This window comes from Balaenoptera musculus, chromosome 11 (assembly GCF_009873245.2).
Source record: "Balaenoptera musculus isolate JJ_BM4_2016_0621 chromosome 11, mBalMus1.pri.v3, whole genome shotgun sequence".
Classification (NCBI taxonomy): Eukaryota; Metazoa; Chordata; class Mammalia; order Artiodactyla; family Balaenopteridae; genus Balaenoptera; species Balaenoptera musculus.
Window position 1 is genome coordinate 88,547,782 of NC_045795.1, and position 21,232 is coordinate 88,569,013.

General features: G+C 34.3%; 1 protein-coding gene across 10 annotated transcripts in view; it reads left to right on the forward strand.

The window, feature by feature from the left end:
• The window catches only part of CHL1 (cell adhesion molecule L1 like), a 202,911-nt gene that overhangs the window by 103,619 nt on the left and 78,060 nt on the right, over nucleotides 1–21,232 (forward strand). For 9 of the 10 annotated variants that reach the window (XM_036869264.1, XM_036869258.1, XM_036869265.1 and 6 more), the window contains one exon: nucleotides 15,753–15,933. In XM_036869264.1, the coding sequence (XP_036725159.1) occupies nucleotides 15,843–15,933 (91 nt within the window). In that variant the 5' untranslated portion in view covers nucleotides 15,753–15,842. Of the gene's footprint in view, nucleotides 1–15,752; nucleotides 15,934–21,232 lie in introns of those variants that run through there. The other variant, XM_036869267.1, reaches the window with a different exon arrangement.

A 21,232-nucleotide genomic window follows, 5' to 3' on the forward strand; every position in this document is an offset into this window, starting at 1 on the left:
AATTGGGCTCATAAAATCGTCTACCGAAAATATCTAACTATCCGAAGTCCTGTTCTGCCAGTTTTTCCCAGAGCACCGAGTGCCTCATTCTTGATCTCCACCCTGCAGTGGAGATCAGGGTGTATTGAAGGTCAGTGGTCACAGCAGCTTGTGATTTAATCCTTGTAGAGGCAGATGGCAAGTGCCAATTTTTAGTTGGCACAATGCATATAGTATTGTCTTTGGAGTCACAAAATGTAATATTAAAGAAAATTTTCTATAGTAGAGAGAATGTTCTTTGTACTTAGAGAGAATGTTCTTTGCACTTAGAAATATCCAACGAATGAATTAATGTTGGGAATGTTGATGAACTTAAAAACTTTCATCATACTGGCAGCAACCTATGGTCCTAATTATAATTTATAGCCGGAGAAGTTTAAAATGTTTGCTTTTCCTTCAGTCATTCTTTTTCTAAACTGAAATGAGAAGAAATGACTTTCCCAGGAAGAGCCCCATGGTCTTCAGTTGTTTAGTTCTATAAATATCACTCTATAATTTTGTTGACTTAAAGAAAGACACACAACATAAGAGTTGTGGATTTAAGTTTTATTCAGGGACCTTACTGGTGACTATAGCCTGGGAGGCAGCCTCTCACTTAGCTGTGACAAAGCTGCTCTGAAGCGGTGGAAGAGAAGCCTCACGCGCGCTCGCTCTCTCTCTCTCTCTGTATATATATATATGTATATGTGTATATATATATATACGTATGTATATATATATATATGTGTGTATACACACACACACACATATGTATATGTATGTACGTATGTATTTTTTTGCCTAGGAAATAAATGTAGTCCAGAATACATCTTGGTAAATGATTACTGCTAATCACAAAGAACAGATATCTCAAGTTAATGATTTTAGTGCCTTTCTATTTATGGGGAGATGCAAGAATCTGGGGTCATTAAAATTCTTACTGAGAGATGCATCTAACTATCTAAGGGCCTGTATATCCAAAGCACAGAGGGCCCCATCCTGTTTTTCATCCTGAATTCCTTTCAGGTGACACAGTGGGTGGGCAAAGACAGTGGGTTATGACTTAACCCTTGTGGAACTGAGTGGTAGACCAACATTCTTTTGTTCTTCTTTGTTCACAGCTTGCCTTTTTCACTTAACAGAATATCATAGATATATGATAGCATTTATGTAACAATAGATAAATTATATCCTTAGAGTATATATGTTCCCATAGAAAAATGTCTAGAAATGGTCATACCTTAATTGTTGGCTGGGTGGGGTGGAGGGAGAAGGGAGGTATGTAATCTTTTAATCTAATTATTATAATTAAATATTAATCTAATTGTTATTTTAATATTATATATTAATATATTTAATTATTTTCTGTTAGAATTTCACAGGGTTATGTTTTTGTTATAAAATAGGTAAACAACAAAAAATTCTAAATGGTATGTGATAATACCGAGTACAATTTTAAAAGTATAATTAGTGTTAGAATCAAAAGGCATAAGATTGTTTCATATTGTTAACATATGTATTAAGAAAGCTGTATAACTCTACCACAGAAAGTTGTATCTAACTGCTTATTGTACAAATAAAACAAGGTAATCAGTTCAGAACGACATATAAGGTGATATTGTTTTCTTGTTCTTATTTCTTATTCATGGAAAGTGAGTACAAGATATAAAGGGTTTAGAGATCTAGGTCATGGGCCCAGGATTCTGCATTAATTCTTCTCATAAAAGTACAAAGAATGATGAATCAACTTTGTCAGCTCTAATGCCATCATTGCTTTGTAAATGATGTTGTTTAGTTCTATAAATATCACTCTATAATTATAATTATATATATATAAATAAATAAAATATATATTTAATAATATTATTATTAAATTTATAATAATTTATAATTTATAAATATCAATATATTTATATAAATATAAATAAATATAATTATAATTGCTCTGTAAATGACCTAGAGGGGTGGGATAGGGAGGGTGGGAGGGAGACGCAAGAAGGAGGAGATATGGGGATATATGTATATGTATAACTGATTCACTTTGTTATAAAGCAGAAACTATCACACCATTGGAAAGCAATTATACTCCAATAAAGATGTTAAAAAAATTGTTTTAAATAAAATAAAATAGCTAACTTTTTGAGTGAAGGAAAAAAAGAGTAATGATGAGCCAAAGGGAATTATAACCTATTTATAAATTTCTCTTAAGTACCTAGAAATCATTCTTTGAATTTTATGACTTGAATAGGATTGCTTTTTAGGAATTGTTTGGTGACAAGCTTAAAATTTCTAGCATAACTAGGCATTCACACATCTATCAGACTATTTGCAAAAAAATACACCTTTTTATAAACATAAATAAAGGAATCCCATTTTGACAACCCCTAGACTGTGATAATGCATAAATATTATTTCTTTAATATGCCCCAGATCTCATTAATCATAGTTGATTTGCTTCATTATATCCCACCTAAAAGTTTTGAATTGACAAGAGGGATATTTTTATGAACTACAAATTTAAAGAGAAAATAAGTCAAAAGTTTTAGTATTACTATATGGCCTTCAGCATTTTTAACCAATAAATTGCCTCGGATGCTTTTGCCTCAGAAAGTGGGAAAAGAAATGGGACAAAACAGAAAAAATGAAAAAATTAACAAGTGCTTGTGAAATAGTATAGACAGAAAATCAGAAGCAAGATACCCCAAATCATGGACCTGTTATCTTCATCATCCAGCCTTGTCCTCCCTGAAAGACCTAGTAGTGACCTGTTCCTGTGCTTAATAGTCACTAGAAGTTGATTACAATGATGACCCTCCCAGTCACTATAAGATTCTTAAGTGCCTTTCGAAGATGAGAGAAAAATAAGACCACACTCAAGTACCAGTTGTTGGGATTTATTCCTTAAAGTGTTTGAAATAGAATAAGGTTAAGGTTAATGGTGTATAACTTCTTTTTACAAAGAAGTTTATAAGTATAAGATTTATAAGTATCTTTGTTGAAAGTGTCTCCTTATAGAAAGTTTACAGCATATAATTTCTTGATGTTAGCATCGTGACCTAATCCAATTCATTTTTTTCATCATTAGTTTCTTTTTCTAGATACTGGTAGTTTCCAGGACTTAGAGGAAGAAGAGGGTTTTTGTCCTCTCTCGTAACCTGGCTATCAGGTGCTATGGGGCAAGGACTGTCTTAGGCTGAAGTTTCCCAGGAGAATAAATACTGGGTTGGCCAAAAAGTTTGTTACAGAAAAACCCAAATGAACTTTTTGGCCAAACCAATATTTATTAACCATCAAATAAACACACGTGCTCATACATGTGTGCTCACACACGTGCACACTACACTCACTTATACCCTCTACTCTCTCAGCTCAGTGCCGTCCTGGCCATTAAACCTTTGAGGCATTGTGATAGAACTCTGCAAGAAAGCTTCTGTAGTCAGCTGAGTTGCTGTTCTAGCTGCTGGATTCAGCTACCCTTCAAGTTGGAGTGAGGAAAACACTCTCAATGCAGGAATGAGTAGGATCCTTAGCCTGGAGTGCAGTGAAATTGTCTGTAGGCTGTAGGGCTTCCTTGATTTTTATAACCCATTTATGCAGCGGCGCTTGTGTCGGGACAAACGTTTCTAGCGAGACCACCTGTATCTTGAACACCACTTGTTTTACTATAGAACATTCTTCTAACATCTTTCCTGGTGATTAACAAGCCATCTGATATTTTAAAAAACAAAGACAGCTGAAGTACTTGTAGTAGCCAGTTCTGCTACATTTGATTAGAAATTGAGAAGAGTTATGATTAAAACCTTTCAAATATTATGTAAACTCACCATGGGATAGATTAAAATTACATCATATCTATGCAGCTCTAACATAGTTTATGTTGAAGTATTCTAAAGTAAATTTTAGAAAGTAAAATATTTCACTTCTGTTGGCAATGGTCAGAACCACTAAAAGCTATGAATATAGTTGGCCTCAAGTTGACACTGATAAAATTGATATTCATTGAAAGTTCTATTTCTACTAGCTGTTATTATTGGAAGAAGCCTAGCAATGTTTAGATCAATGTTTTACATACACAAATCCATATTTACTGTAATAAGTAATTCAGAAAATTTAATTTCTGAGTTGTCTTTAGGTGAGCAAGAAAAAAGTATATTTAGCGTTTTATCAACATTGTACATGTTTATGCAGAATATATTTTGTGAACATGTGTATGAAATTCATTCGTTCATTTATTCAGAAAGGTTTATTGAGTGTCTCCTACATTTTATTTTTTGAAATTATTTATTTATTTATATTTTATTTTTGGCTGCATTGGGTCTTCGTTGTTGCATGCGGGCTTTCTCTAGTTGCCGCAAGCAGGGGCTATTCTTCCTTGCGGTGCACGGGCTTCTCATTGCGGTGGCTTCTCTTGTTGCGGAGCACGGGCTCTAGGTGCGCGGGCTTCAGTAGTTGTGGCACGTGGGGTTAGTAGTTGTGGCTCGCGGGGCTCAGTAGTCGTGGTGCATGGGCTTAGTTGCTCTGCGGCACGTGGGATCTTCCCGGACCAGGGCTCGAACCCGTGTCCCCTGAATTGGCAGGCGGATTCTTAACCACTGCACTATCCGGGGAGTCCCTCTCCTGCATTTTAGATATGCAAAATAAGGGCAGATAGCATCTGGTGCCTGCCTCGAGGAATGTACAATCTCTTACAAATCCGTGCATGAGGCAGGTGCAAAAACAACTTGAGAACCGTTCTTTAGTTGCATAAGTAGACTGTGCACATGAAAAGCATTTGACTAATACAGAAAAGTGAAAAACCATATTAAAACCATCCAAAACTTAGGGATATTTTTAAATCAATTTTCTTTTTTAAAAAAATGTAATAATTAGTTGTAATCAAATATTATATCTATATAATTTATCCTTTTATAAAATTCTTGCTTATGGTTGGTTTTTATCATTGATTTCCAGACTCAGTGAAACCTATTTTCACATATGTTTGTGTCATTGGTCTTAAATGATAAGGAAAAGAGTTTTTAACTTAGCTGGGGGTAGACCATTTCCTTTTTGAAAATGTCTTTATTGATACTCAGCAAAGTTGAAATATATAAGGAATAAATAAAGAGGGAATAAATAGAGGGGATAGTAGTTAATGAAAGGAGAAAAGTAGGGGAGGATAAAAATTTTAAAAATTGAGCTTTGATCTAATTGACAGCTGGATATCAATAGTTTATTTGTTAAAAGCTGTTAGCAATCTTCTGGAATTTTAGGTATTGTGAAGTGGGGCTAGAAGTGAGATAGAAAAAGAAATGGAGTTGTAAGGATGCTTTCTTTAATTTAAGAACTTATATCCTGAGTTGATCTTTGATTATAGTTCAGAAATCTGTTGTAATTTCTTTCTTTTATGTATTTGAATCCTCTTATTTTAGAAAAGTGATTTCTTTTTTTTTTTTAGATGAGACTATAATCCACAAATGCTTTCACTCAAATTAGAAGTGATGGACTCTTCTTGGTTGAGATCATTTTAGAGTGATATAAAGTTCTAGATTATCTAGTTGGAGATAATTTTTTCTCTGAAGGAAATGCTCTATTAGTGTATTTTAGCCAATTTTTCTAGGCGATATTATTCAAGACCTGATGGAATTATTCAGTAACAAACTTTCCATAGTAGCTTTCCAAATGTTTCTTAATTTGGTGTGTTTTGTTCTAGTTTTGTTCTGATAGTCAATAAATGTCTTGAAATCTTGAAGATTATTTCTAAATGGTTGTAGGCGTAATAGTTAAGAATAATGGTTCTAGAAACATAATCCACTGGTTTTAACTTCAACTCAACATTTTAGTTGTAAGACTTTGGGCATTCTGTATTTCAGTTTCTTTATATATAAAATAAGATGTCATTGTCATTGTAATATCTACATCATGCAGATATGAGAATTAAGTGTAAAAGGAATTATCACATAAAAACTGCTCAATAAAGTTTAAAGGCTGATAGCTATTATTGATCTCATCATTAACAGTTATTATTTCTGATGATGACTCGTGAAGCAGTTTCTTCCATGTGTGGATTTTGATGAACATTGCACAAACACACACACAAATACACAAACAGATTTTCATAGTCAAATAAGTTTGTGAAACCCTGAATTTAGCAAAATAAGGTTCTCAGCCTTTATATGCTAATATGCACTGAAAATTTTCACAGGTGCATATAATAGCGCATATAGCATATCCCTAATTTATTGAGCACACAACCTTCTTTTCACCAAGCACACTAAACACGAGTATAGCTTGGGGTGGAGGGGGAGCTTTTCAGCTAGGGCAGTTGTTCATTGGGCAGGACTTCTTGGAACAATGCAGGTCATTTAGGATCCATGGTTCCTGCACAGAGAATGCTAACAGCACTCTCCAGTCATTGTGACAACCAAAACTGCCCCCCTCCACGCACACACACATAATCCAGATGCCACCCGCATTTGGATCCAGTAGGCTAGAGGAACACAAACTGGTTTTGCTTTCTTGTGAACTGGCCATCTGGAATCCTCTAGGAAGGAAGCTAATGTAATGCCTTGTGTCCCTAGAACTCCTTAAAAAGTTTGAGAAGTGGTTACATGAATTTATACATATGTAAAAATTCACTGAGCTGTACACCTGAGTTCTGTGTATTTTAGTACATCTGTGTTATTCCTCAATTTTTAAAAAATTCACTAGGTGATCATCACTGATATATGAGTTTAGTGAGAAATGACTCAGAACATGACTTACATGTGGAAGTGTAATTTCTCCATCCTTATAGTCAAGTGACCTTGAAATATGGTGGTATTGTTTTTCTCCATCTTGAAAGAATTTGAATTAGATATCATTTCAGAATACTGCCTGGTAAGAATTTTGGATCTGTAGGCAAATAAAAGGGAAAACAAACAAAGAAAAAAATATTAGAGTCAGTTATATTCCTGTCAGAGCTCAAGCACAGTATTTTGCTATTTAATTAAACAATTGGTATTATTAATGGTATTAGTTTATTCAACATAATTATTCATGCTGACATTTTTCCAATAACATCAATTTGCTTATAATAAAAATCTACATTTCTTTGAGCTTCTGTAGGGAGGATGAATTACCACTCCAAGCAATTCTTTTGTCTTGTCACTTCAGTGACATGAAACAGAATTTGAATGGATCTGGCCATAATGTACAATATTTCCTTTGTTTTCAGAGCGAAAAGCTATTAGCAGTTATTTCAGGATTAACATGTTTATGACACTTGTAAATTGATTTATGGTATTAGCCAAGCATGTGAGTGAACAAAAGCCTTTTCATTTTCTTTGTGTTTATCCTTTCCCAGTTTCAAGGTGTTGAGTGATTCAGATCACACTTTAGTCTTAAGAAAAACGCTGGACTTCCTCCGCATAAGACCTAATTCTTGAATCAGGGGAATAGTTTGCCATAGCTTGACAAGCACGTAAAAAGGAGTTTCATAAAGGGACACTTGAGGTCACAGGGAAGTGAGGGTGACATCCACCCCATCATGAAAATGTCAGATAGCCTTATATAAGACACTTGCTTCTGCAGCTCACCGATTCTTAAGCCCTTATTGTGTGAAAAGAAAAGAAAATTTAAATAATTCTATGTTATGGCACCGTCCCAGACTATTACACAGATCCAGTGAGTTATTTTTAAAACCACAATTTGGACGCCAGTGTCATAATACATCCCTTCCTGCTGACTATAATAAAGGTTGCTGATCTATTTCAAGCTTCCCGAGTAGAAAAATGTTGTTTAATGATTTAGCGTGCCGAAGTTAATTATGATCTCTAGAAATCGCGGTGGCTACAACAACTCAATGCTGTGTCTTAGTGAAGAGGAATGTCAACACAGCACTTTTTGGGGCTGTTCACCTTCTATGCCTTCTTTAGAAATGGCAGGTGGACTGCCGCTGACACAGCTGCTTTGTGTAACTGCTGCAGTAGAAATGAGGCTTTTAGAAACAGGGATCATAAGAGTTGGGTTTTTTTTTTCCTTTGGAATTGCTTTATTATATTCTCTCTTTAGAAATTTGACCTGAGCATGTTTGTGAATAATTATTGGCAGAAAATGCCAAGAATGTGAAAAATACCACCAAGATAAATTTTACTATCCTGAACTAGCTGCCTTCCTAAGCTGCTTTTGATTCATTCACCTCACTGGTCAGATTGTATTCCTTTTAAAATGAAGTAGAAATGTCTTTATTTTGAAATTCAAGTATATGAATTTGTGTTACATTATTTCCTTCAAGGAAAAAAAAGGGTTTATAATTCAGCAGGACCTTGGAGAACAATAGTATCAAAGGTTTTGTGTAAACACGACACCATTACTGTTAAGTGTAAAAACCAAGTGGTTATTAGGGAACGATTATTATTCAGAATATATTAACAATAGCCCGAGACCTTTCATTTTAAAATACTTGTGTTTCTCTTTGATTTAGAAAGATAGCATATAATAGTCCAATGTGACAATGTAATCTTCACTTCTTTTATTCCTTTTTGCCTTTCTTATACTTCATTAATGGAATTTAAAGCAGACTCCAACAGAAACAATGCAAAATCAGTGAGTTAAGACTGAAAGCATGAAAGAAATATCATAAGACATCAAATATATACTAACAGCTACCCAGATTAAAATAATTACTATATATTGGGCTTATATTTTCTTTAGTTGGACTGTGACATTCCAAACCCATAAAACAATAAGGAACAGACATTGTGTTACATTATTTACTTGTCGTGCAGGATGTGTGGAACAGATACACTTATGTTAAAGGGACCCAAATTTTTCTGAATCTAGTTGAAACAAAAGAGGTCTGGTTAGCATGGTAGCCATAAAGGAATCTTTCTGCCTATGATTTTGTTTTTGTTAAAGAAGTATGCCAGTGGAAGTTCTCATGACTTTGTTTTGCCTAAAGTAATCTCCTTATTGCTGTTGGAATATTTTAGGCTAATCTCTGATTTCCACAAACTGAATAAACGTTTACAAATATCTTTATTATGGAAATATTAAAATATACCCTAAAATAGAATAGTGTAAGGAACTTCCATGTATATCTATTGCATAGCTTCAACAATTATCAATATTGTGTCAATTTTTTTATTCTATGTGCACTATATCAGTTAGCTCTTTCTGCATTGCAAACCATGCTAAAACAGATTGAGTTCATACAAGAAACATTTATTATTGTTCCTAAGTCTGTCTGTTTGGCTGTGTGGAGGAGGAAATAATATATTTTTCCTTCTACTCTCTTGGCTGGGTCTCTGTAACAAAAGACAGATGAACAGAAAACATGCAACTTTATGTCATGTAAGTTTTAAGTGATATGGGAGCCCTCATAAGGAAGTGAAGACCTGAAGAGGTGGTTACACCTGAATTTTTTTCATGCTAGGTTTGGGAAAGAATGGAAAGCCGTGGGGAAATACGGTAGAACAAAAGGGGTCTGAGCTAAGTATAGTAAACTGCAAGAAAGTTGGCAAGGTCTGTTTATTTAGATTCTTGACAGCGTCCCTCCATCTTTGGCGATAAGGATGCTTCTTTTCCTCTCTGTATAGGGAGAGCAACTCTTACATGAGGGTTTTATGAATTTGCTTCAGGGGAAGGTCAAAGAGTCTTCCCATTCCTAAAATTCCTTCAGCTTAAGATATTCAGTATGCCAAAGTATCATATTTTGGGGTAGTGTGTCCTGAAATCTGTCAGGCAGTTCTGCTGATCTTAGCCAGTCTGGACTGATAGTGATCAAGCTGGCTCTTGCATATGTGTCCAGCTGATGTATCTGGGGCTGGTTCGTCTAGGATGGCTGTCCTTTTACATTGGTGGCTGGCTGGCTGTTGGCCAGGATTTCAGAGGGTGATGGGTGATGTCGTGCATCTTCCATCAGGCTAGTGCAGTCTACCCTGAGCAGAGTTCCAAAAGAGAGAATAAAAACATGCAGTGCCCTAGCTCAGAGCTCACTCTATTGGTCAAAGGCCGGCCAGATTTAAGAAGTCAGGAAGTACCTGTAAAGTCATCTTGCAATGCACGTGGATGCAGGAGAATTGAAGACTTTTTGTTATCAATCTATCGTAGTCAAAAAAAAAAAAAAAAAATCTATCACAGTCCCCCCACACTTTGAAAAAATCTTTTTTTAGGATGTCTAAAATCAATTAATATCATTTCACCATTAAATACTTCAGTGAAAAGTGTTTTATTTTTTGGTCATTACAATTTTATGACTTAAATAGAAGCCATACAAGTTATCTGTACTCTTTGAATCAGAATATTATTACTAGAGGCTATATCCCGATTACCACTAACAAGAAAGTGACCATCGCTATCACTAGTAGTAAATTTCATTTTTTTCTCCTGTCATGTATGCTAAACATTTATTGCCTCACTTAACACTCATAAGTATGCTTACAGGGCAGCAACTCATATTCATTTATAGAGGTGAATGAGAAAGGTTAAGTGAACTGCCCAAGGCCACGTAATTAGTGAGCAGTGGCTTTGAGGTCATGATAAACTGACTGCATTTTCCATGTTCTTATTTACTACATACCATGCTCTTCTGTGGCTGGTCAGCAGGCCACAGTATCTTGACATTTACTTGTGGAGGCCAGGTGGAATGAAAAGGCTAAGCCAACTCTCTTCCATTTCTTAAAGCAGAAAATGAATTTAAGGGAGTAAGTTGTTTCTAGATTTACCACAGTGGAGCTATTTTAAGAACATGAGAAGGATCTATGAGGTCACTTTCTAATGTTGATGATGTGTGTATGTTAGAGGCTGTTGTTTTGGAGAAACGAAGAGCTTCATTTCCTTCTTGTTGTACTGGAAGTGTCTCATGTGGTATGCGTGCCTGTCCATGTTTCAGTTGCTGTCTCGAAACCAATGTGTTCTTAATCATTGTCACGCTAGTCATCCTGGAGAAGCTGAAGCAGTCAGGAAGGGTCAGTTGTTAATGACAAGGAGACACCTATTTCCGTTTGAGTGAGATGTCAGGGATGATTTTCTTCTTTCCGAGGATGAGCTAGCATAGTAGGAAGATGTAACCCAGTTGGTCCAGATTCATGAAAATTAATTGATTCTTTTTTAGATCTGAGTTAATGTCATTCAATCAGACATCAGTTTTATGAAACTGTGCCACAAAAATAGTTTAGTATATTTTTTTCTTGTCTAAGTGTTAGCTCCGTCCTGAGTTCCAATAGTGGCTTTTATCTTGAGGTCTGGTGTGAGGCATTAAATTCATATTCTTGGAAGAAAGATGAATGAGAACATAATTTTATTGCTATCTTACTGTTGTAAAACATAATTACTAAATAGTATGTCCTTTATGCATTCTGACAATGAGATTATGACTGACTTTTCCTTTTCAATAGGAAAGCTATTTTGGGCTGTCATCATCATCACATAATGGAGTCTTGCTTGCAGGGGGTCACATTTTAATTTCCAATGACTTTTCTATAACAGCCTCTTAACATATAAGTCTCAGGTAAATTGAAGCTACTCCCTGCAGGAGATAAAGTCAGATATCAAACTAACCATTATCCATATTCTGGAAACTGATGGTGTCATCAGTGTTTGTTATGGTGCTTAATTTAGAGGCTTATTTTAAGCCAAGGCTTCAATGTGACATACTTTTATGGGAGAGAATTTCTTGCATCAAGACCATGTAGTTAAAATCATTAAAATTACAAAAGTCATATCATCACTTTTGAACAATTAATATCTATAAGCTATTTACTGTGGCAATTAGGGACTGTTGAGCTCACTAGCCTAAATCAGTAGGTTAATTGAAATTAAGCCTGTTCTCACATATTTGACTGTCTGGTGTTTTTATTCTCTATTTCTGGGTAGGATGATATATTAATCTGGACATATGGTCTCCTAATAGCATTTGAAAGCCTTATTCCTTACAGATAGAGGACAGCTCATTAAACAAATACATGAAATGCCCTTAAATCAGCATTGAATATTAATGGAACAGAGTATTAAATAATAGATAGCAGGTAAAGAGTGATATATAACTATAAACAATGAATTTAGATTACTATTACCAGAGTGTTTCAGAAGAGAGAAGGAAAAGGAAAATTCAAAGCCCACAGCATTAATATTTTCTTCTGACTTTTCATCTTAGAAATAGTTAATGGTTCAGTACCCCCCAAGTTTATACAAATATGCAGAACTGAGTTTTTGTCCTTAGGCAATGTTCTGCTTTTTATAATGAAAGCAATTTTTTTTCACATTTTGTTTTGTTGACTGGAATAATTCTTTCACCAGGAAAATGGGTGTCATTTAACATAATGACACATTTGAAAATATTTTTAATTACCAATGTAAGTTATTTGTTATTTTAGGAATTATTCTGAACCACACAAGGGTAGGTTTTGTTTTTGTTTTTCCAATTCCCATTTTACAAATGGGTCAATTGATGTCAGACAAAGTAGAGTAATGGCATTACTCTAATTTAAGAACAAACATTCACAACGTTTTGTGGGGCGGATGGCAGTATTTTCCTTATTGCTCAATGTAGCTTTTCTTAAATTAAAATATAAATGAGATTGTTGTCTCTTCAGACTCTCAAAGTTTTAAAACAGCTAAACAGCAGCATTAGTTACTACTTTAAATTTTACCTACTTGCATAAGTATATGAAAAGTTCCGGTCCATAATATCTTGAGGTACAACTTGAGGCGAAGTAAAAAACTCAAAATATTTGGAGTTAAATATAAATTTAATGTCTTACCTGACTGTATGGAATTAATTTTTCTACTAGTTGTAAGTGAATAAATAAGTAAATTATTTTTATAGAAAAATTTATGTACCTGAAAAAACTAATTATCACATTTTGAAGCAAATTCATTTTTATGAATACATTGTATCATTTGCAAATTTCCTCTCTCATTTAGTAGGTTGTCTTTTCATTTTGTCACTGGTTTCCTTTGATGTGCAAAAGCTTGTAAGTTTACTTAGGTCCCATTTGTTTAATTTTGCTTTTATCTCCTTTGCTTTGGATGCAAAAGAATATTGCTACAATTTTTGTCAAAGATTGTTCTGCCTATGTTTTCCTTTAGGAATTGTATAGTATCTGGTCTTACATTTAAGTCTTTAATCCATTTGGAGGGTTTTTTTTTTTTTTTTCTTATATGGTGTTAGAGAATGTTCTCATTTCACTCTTTTACATGTAGCTGTCTAGTTTTCCCAGTACCACTTATTGAAGAGACTGTCTTTTCTTCATTGTATATTCTTGCCACCTTTGTTGTAGATTACTTGACCATAAGGATGTGGCTTTATTTCTGGGCTTTCTATCCTATTTAAATGATCTATGTATATGTTTTTGTTCGAGTACCATACTGTTTTGATTACTGTGGCTTTGTAGTATACTCTGAAGTCAGGGAGCATGATTCCTCCAGCTCTGTTCTTCTTTCTCAAGATCGTTTCAGCTATTTGAGGTCTTTTGTGTTTCCATACAAATTTTAAAATCATTTATTCTAGTTCTGTGAAAAATGCCCTTGGCATTTTGATAGGGATTGCATTGAATCTGTAGATTGCCTTGTGTACTATGGTCATTTTAACAATATTAATTCTCCCAATTCAAGAACACAGTATATCTTTCCATCTGCTTGTATCATCTTCAATTTCTTTCTTCAGTGTCTTAGGTTTCTGAGTAAGGTCTTTTACCTCTGCAGGTGGGTTTATTCCTAGGTATTTTATTTTTTTCGATGCTATGGTAAATGGGGTTGTTTCCTTAATTTCTAATTTTGTTAGTTCATTGTTAATGTATAGAAATGTGACAGATTTCTTATATTAATTTTGTATCCTGCAACTCTACTGAATTCATTGCTGAGCTCTCATAGTTTTTGGTGGTGTCTTTAGGATTTCCTATGTATATTATCATGTCATCTGCAAACAGTGACAGTTTTACCTCTTCGTTTCCAATTTGGATTTCTTTTATTTCTTTTTCTTGTCTTACGGCTGTGGCTACAACTTCTAAAACTATGTTGAATAAAAGTGGTGAGAGTGGATATCCTTGTCTTGTACGTGATCTTAGAGGAAATGCTTTCAGCTTTTCACCACTGAGGATGATTTTAGCTGTGGGATGGTCATATATGGCCTTTATTATGTTGAGGTATGTTCCCTCTATGCCCACTTTCTGGAGAGTTTTATATCCAACACATATAAACAGCTCATACAACTCAACATTAAAAAAAAACCAAACAACCCAATTAAAAAATGGACAGAACAACTGAATAGACACTTTTCCAAAGAGGAACTGCAGATGTTCAGCAGGCACATGAAAAGATGCTCAACATAGTTAATCATCAGGGAAAGGCAAATCAAAACCACAATGAGATATCACCTCACACCCATTAGAATGGCTATCACAACACAAATAAGAGAGGATGTGGAGAAAAGGGAACCCTCATATACTGTTAGTGGGAATGTAAATTGCTGCAGCCACTGTGGAAAACAGTATTAAGGTTTCTCAAAAAACTAAAAATAGAACTACCATAGGACCCAGCTTTCCACTCCTGGGTATACATCCAAAAAAACCCCCAAAAAACACAGTGCACCCCAACTTTCATTGCAGCATCATTTACAATTGCCAGGGTATGGAAGCAACCTAAGTATCCATCAACAGATGAATGGATAAAGAAGATGTGGTATTGTATATACAATGGAATATTTCTCAGCCATAAAAAAAATGACATTATGCCATTTGCAGTAGTATGGATGGACTTGGAGGGCATTATGCTAAGTGAAATAAGTCAGACAGAGAATGACAAATACTGTATGATATCACTGATATGTGGAATCTAAAAAATACAACAAACTAGTGAATAAAGCAAAAAAGCAAATGCACAGATACAGAGAACAAACTAATGGTTATCATTGGGGAAGGGTAATCTAGGGATAGGGGAATAAAAGGGTTATTAAGGGATTACATGAAATCATGTGTGTGAAACTTTTAAAAATTGTAAATTACTCTAGAGTTTAAAGAATCTTTCATTCAGTTAAAAAACAATACATTATAAACAACGTTTGGATGTCTATTATCATAATGTTTCAGAAGAAAAGGAAAATCATAAGAGAAAGTAAGGGAAAATTGATATTTTAATCCTTACTCTATTTACGTCAACATTGGAGTGAATAAACATTCTGCCAAAGTGGAAAGTAACTGATGCTCTTATCTTCTGCTTGAGTAAAGCCTAGATTTGTAAATTTTAGTTGACATGGCTGGTCCTTATCCATTTGTTCTTCCTTTATCCCTTCCCTATATATTGCTATTCACCATCTATTAGTGTGATAATTTTGAACATGAAAAGGTAGTTTGACAGGAAAATTAAATGTTAAATTTGTGATACTTAATGAATGACTTAGATGGGGTTGAATGCTTGATATAAAGAATTGATTGAAAGAGTCACCTTTTGAATGAAATGACCTAAATGAGGTTATTCTCATAGCCACTGAAATTCATTAGAGTATACTAGAGTACCTTCCAAGTAAAAATTCCTCTGACCAAAAAAATACGATTTATTGGTTTACCATATAGCATTTATCAACTGTCTTTTATTTTAAATACAACAAGGAAAAACTAAGATTTGTGTGGAGTTATTTGAGAACACTTTCATAAGGAGGAAATTATTGCCAACAGAAAAATGTATTCAGTTGCTGTTATGTTGACCTTTTACAGTACGTGAACTTAGAATCCCTACAGTACATGAATTTGTTAGTCTTTTGTTTGTTTGTTTGTTTCCAGGTTAACCACGTTCTTCGCAGCTTTCAACCAAAAGTAAGAAGAGACATTAGGATTTTCATTCTTTCTGGGTTGCTTCCTTCCTGAAGAACAATGGGGATGCTGTTAAGTGGAAGAGGATTAATCACATCTCTAATTTTCTTCCTGTTAAAATTCTCAACAGCTGTTGATATACCACTTTCAGGTAAAGTGACAACATTCAATACCTACTTATAAAAGTCCATATTTGCATTTTGATTTTTAAGTAGAATAATTATATGTTGAGGATGTGATTTTTCTACCATATTTCTATAGATTTTACAGCAATCTATCATCAGAATTCATGTTCTTTTAAATTTTTCAGAAGACGTATATTTGGCCGCCTGCTATAATTAATTATTTTGCAGCTTTTTGCCTCTTAGGCAAACTTGGCACATAACAAGAAATATAACATATAGATCAGGTGCTATTTCACCACGTAAGATAATCTGCAATATTAGCAACAGCTATTACTTTTATGTATCAGATTAGTTTATTTTAGGGAGAATTGTGACTCAGAAGTTACTGGCATTCAACCAATCAGGCCAAAAAAGGAACCGATTTAACTTTGTATTGTTTTTCAAATGATTATATATTTAAGAGTGGTAAACTATTGATACTATGTATAAAATAGATAACTAGTGAGAACCTACTATATAGCACAGGAAACTCTACTCAGTGCTCTGAGGTGACCTAAATGGGAAGGAAATCCAAAAAAGAGGGGATATATGTATATGTATAGCTGATTCACTTTGCTGTACAGTAGAAACTAACAAAACATTGTAAAGCAACTATACTCCAATAAAATTTTTTTAAAAATTATATATTTAAGAATGAAAACAATTAGGACAATATTAAAAAGCCGTCTTCATAGTACACAACTAAAAGTGTAAAATGATACCACCTCTGCAAATTTAGAGCATTCTATAGGGTGAATTCATATCAAAATGTTAGTCGTGATATATCTTAACATATATTGGTAAAATGGATGTAACTCTTTATCATAAATCAGTTTAACAAGTTATAGTAATTAGAAGTTCAAAAAACAATACACCTGCAAACACAATTTATGTAATAGTGTATTAACTATTTAATGTACAGGTTTGGGGAATTTCTCTTGTTTATAAGCACATAAGATTTAAAAAAAGACCGTTGAGAGATTACTTAGGTATTTTTATCCATACAGTTCAAGTATTAACCCCTACTATTTCTTCCATACCTAATTAGGAGAGTTAAAATGTAAGATATAAGAATGTTTATTAGAACCTTAGCATTGGAAATGATCTGTGCAGATCATCTAAATTTCAAAGGACTAGTCTTGACTTCAGAAAGTTGAAGAAATGTTAGAGAGGTGCTAACGCAACTGAAACTTTTCTTCAAAAGTACTTGGACAGTCTGAGTGTGACTAGAAAAGGAAATAATTCTCTGAGTGTATAATATGTTCCAAAACCATTTCCTAAGGGCTGCCTTAAATACTTGATGTAGCAGTTTCACGTGACACACTTTGGGTGGCCCTGCATTTGTATTTCATCCCCAAGGTAAGAATCTTTTCTCTGCTATCCTCAAGTCTCTGTGTCAATATTCACCCTTTTAAGGAATTTCACTTACATGTTCTCAGATGTACAGATTTAAAGTTCTGCTTTAGTCAAGGTGAAATCTGTTAGCCTACACACCACATATACTGGCCTATTTGTACAAACACTGGTCAAGAGCCTGAAATAATTCATCTTAAGTACGTTCTTTGGGCTTTGAGTATGCAGTGCCAAATTAAGAGCACAGTTCTTGGCAATCCTCGTGGAAAAAGGGGTTAATAATTTTACATTTTCTTCCCAGTAGCACCAAAGATGCACTGGGATTCCTGATTCAGATTCCTGACCATAGAATATACATTCTGACCATAGCATATACATTTTCCCTCCATCTTTTCTCATTTAGTTCACCAGTGGTGATTGGAAATTTTGTATTAGTACATAAGACACATTTTTATTCTGGTTGTCTCAGTTACTTATGCATTTTCACACTCTAATGTCGTTAGACAACAATTGTTATAAAATATTAATGACATGTTTTCAGAACATCTGAATACTACCCATTTATTTCAGTACTCTAGAGCTCTCACTAACAAATGCAAGTAAGGCAGGTATTCAATTTGAATGTCAATGAGTCTGGTGTCTCTGTAATTGGCCTAATTATGGAGGAAAGGATTTATAATGTAGAATACATATTCTTATAAACACCCAAAGGTTATTAGCTCCACTCCCTGAATAATTAGTTATGGCTGAGACTTTACAACCTTAGCAAATTTAAGAAAGAATAATGTTCTAATAAACAAGTTGTTCACAAGTTATTAGCTGATATCTTAGGGACTGTTGCTATTGTGCATCAACCCTCACCATTTATAACTGTAATAACATTTAAATAGTATGAATTTGCAGTAAGTTCAAGATCTGCTCTACTGAGAAAGAGTGGTAATCAGAAACAAGGTAAATGTCAATGAAGATATGAATGTTTTTTGCACGTTATTAAAATGTTTCTGAATATGAAGCCCGCACTTGCATTGTCACTAAACTAGTAAAATTCAATTATCAGATTCATTAGGCAAAAGTAAAGAAAACTGAAGTTTAAAATGGGAAATGGTTGTTGAGTTATTATTCTAGGCTGGCCATCAGTACTCAAAATGTGATTCATGGACCCCTCAGGGTCACAGAGATTTGTTCAGGCAGTGCATGCAATCAAATGTTTCATAATAATACTAAAATGTCATTTTTCCTTTTCCATCATGTTGACATTTGCACTGATGTCACAAAAGCAGTGGTGCTAAAACTGCAGTTGCCCAGCACACATTAAGGCATTGACACCAAACTCATGGGTTTCCTCAGGACCGTATACTCACACTAAAACAACAAAACATCAAAAAACATGAACCAAAGTTTTGCTTAAGATTGTCCTTGTTGAAACAGTTAAACATTATTGATTTTCTTAAATCTTCATCCTTGAGTACATTCTTTTTAATATTCTGTGGGATGAACTGAGAAATATACATAAAATAATTCTGCTGTGTAACAGAGTACTATGACAGTCTCTGTTCCTTGATTGTGTCATTATTTGAGTGCCAAGCCAAATACCATTTTTGCTTAAAAGTACAACTGACAGACAAACTTTGATTACTTTGATGGATATTTTCCCCAAAACGAACCAAGTGAGCCTGTCACTTCAAGAGAAACAACTGATAATATATGTTGTCAATGATAAAATTTGGGTGTTGAAGCAAAAATTAGAATTGTGGAAAACTTGTATCCTCCACTGTGAGATTGACAGCTTCCCCACATTTAAGGCTTTTCTTAGATCAGTGATGATATTAACAAATGTGAATTTTTAATATTGTATAGTGATGTGTGTCAGTATTTGGAAGATCTGCATAACTCAGTGAACCAATATTTTTTTCCAGATGAATATTGTATGATGTTACAAAATCACGCATGAATTAAAAAGCACCCATGGATAAAACACTTTAATGATAGAATATGAAAATTTATCCATATGGTTTCAGATTCCATATTGCAGTAAACCTTTAAGAAACTGCCACTTGGTGAGTTTTGGTGTACTATCCAAAAACAATGCCCACAATAATCAGAAAGGACTATAAAATATGTCGCCCTTTTTCAAGTACACATCTGTATAAGGTTGGATTTTCTTCAAGTACACATCTATATAAGGTTGGATTTTCTTCAAGTACACATCTGTATAAGGTTGGATTTTCTTCATTTATTTCAACAAAACAACTTACAGCAACATGTGGAATACCAAAGTAGATATGAGAATCCAGCTGCCATCTATTAAAATATTAAAGATTTGCAATAATGTAAAACAATGCCACTTTTCTCATTATATTTAGTATTTTTGATAAAATATTTATTTTAACAAATGATAGTATTAAATGAATTAATAAATATTTAGAAGATTTCTCAGTTTTAATTTCTAACATGGTAAATATTATTAAATATAACCTACGTTTACAAAAGCACTTTGGGATTTCCTATAATTTTAAGAATGCAAAGGGATTCAGTGACCAAAAAGTCTACTTACCTGGCTTGAATCTCTAATTTTACAAATGAGAAAACATAGTGGTTCAGGGCCTGGCTCAATGTCACAGGGTTTTAGGGTCTATTTGTAACTCCACTGTGGAATATTACCTATGTGAATCACACTCAGGGCCTTTCTGCAAATTGCTTTTCTCAAAGTATGTTTGCCAGAATCAGATTCCTGCTACTGAACCATTTATATTTCCTTGTGAATTCAATCCTGTCCCCTGACAGAGGTTGTTAGAACTGTACTAAAATTGTAATGTCTTAATTTGAAAACTATTGAGTGTTCCGTGACAGTAGATCTTAACATAGATCATGATCTGTGTCCTATTTTAAAACAATCCAAGTTTGTATCTTCAGCATTAGTACATTTATTTTATAATCATAATTCTCGGCAATGCCATCCAGCTGCTTGAATTGGTGAGAGACAAAGTCACCCCCTACTTTGTAAATTTGTCTGGAAGGTACTTAACTTGTCAAACACTACAAATGTTTATCACAAGATGAGGGACTATTTGAATATGTGGAATCCTTTTAAAAGAAACCATCATTTATTAGCTATTATTTTTATCCTAATGATTATTAAATTCTATAAGGGGGAAAAGTACCCTCAAGCTTCCAAGTGGGAAAAAGATATTTAAAAATGTGTGTAAATGGGAAGTTACAAATAATAAGCAAGCTCAGGGAAAAATATAACAAAAGCAATAAATAGAAATAAAAATAAAGAGGAGAAGGGTTTTTGTTTTGTTTTTTTTTTTGCTAATAATTAATGAAGTATCTTATTGTTTTAAAATGCTATTCTTGAGACTTCCCTGGTGGCACAGTGGTTAAGAATCCGCCTGCCAACGCAGGGGACACGGGTTCGAGCCCTGGTCCAGGGAGAATCCTACATGCCGTGGAGCAACTAAGCCCGTGAGCCACAACTACTGAGCCTGCGCTCTAGAGCCCACAAGCCACAACTCCTGAGCCCGTGTGCCACAACTACTGAAGCCTGCACACCTAGAGCCTGTGCTCCGCAACAAGAGAAGCCACCGCAATGAGAAGCCCACACACCACAACAATGAATAGCCCCCACTCACCACAACTAGAGAAAGCCCGCACACAGCAACAAAGACCCAACGCAGCCAAAAATAAATAAATAAATAAGTTTATATAAAATGCTATTGTTCGTTGGTGGCAAGGATGTGGGAAACCACTGTACTCATGTGGTAAATAGCCCCTTGTGAAATATTAACATTTATCCATAGTCATTACCATTTGTGTCCATGCCTGGAAATTTATCATGTCACTAATTCAATAAAGGAAAAATCTGTATGCTTGAGGCTGCTTATTGAATGAAAAAAATCTAATGTCCAAAAATAAAATTATTAAATAAATTAT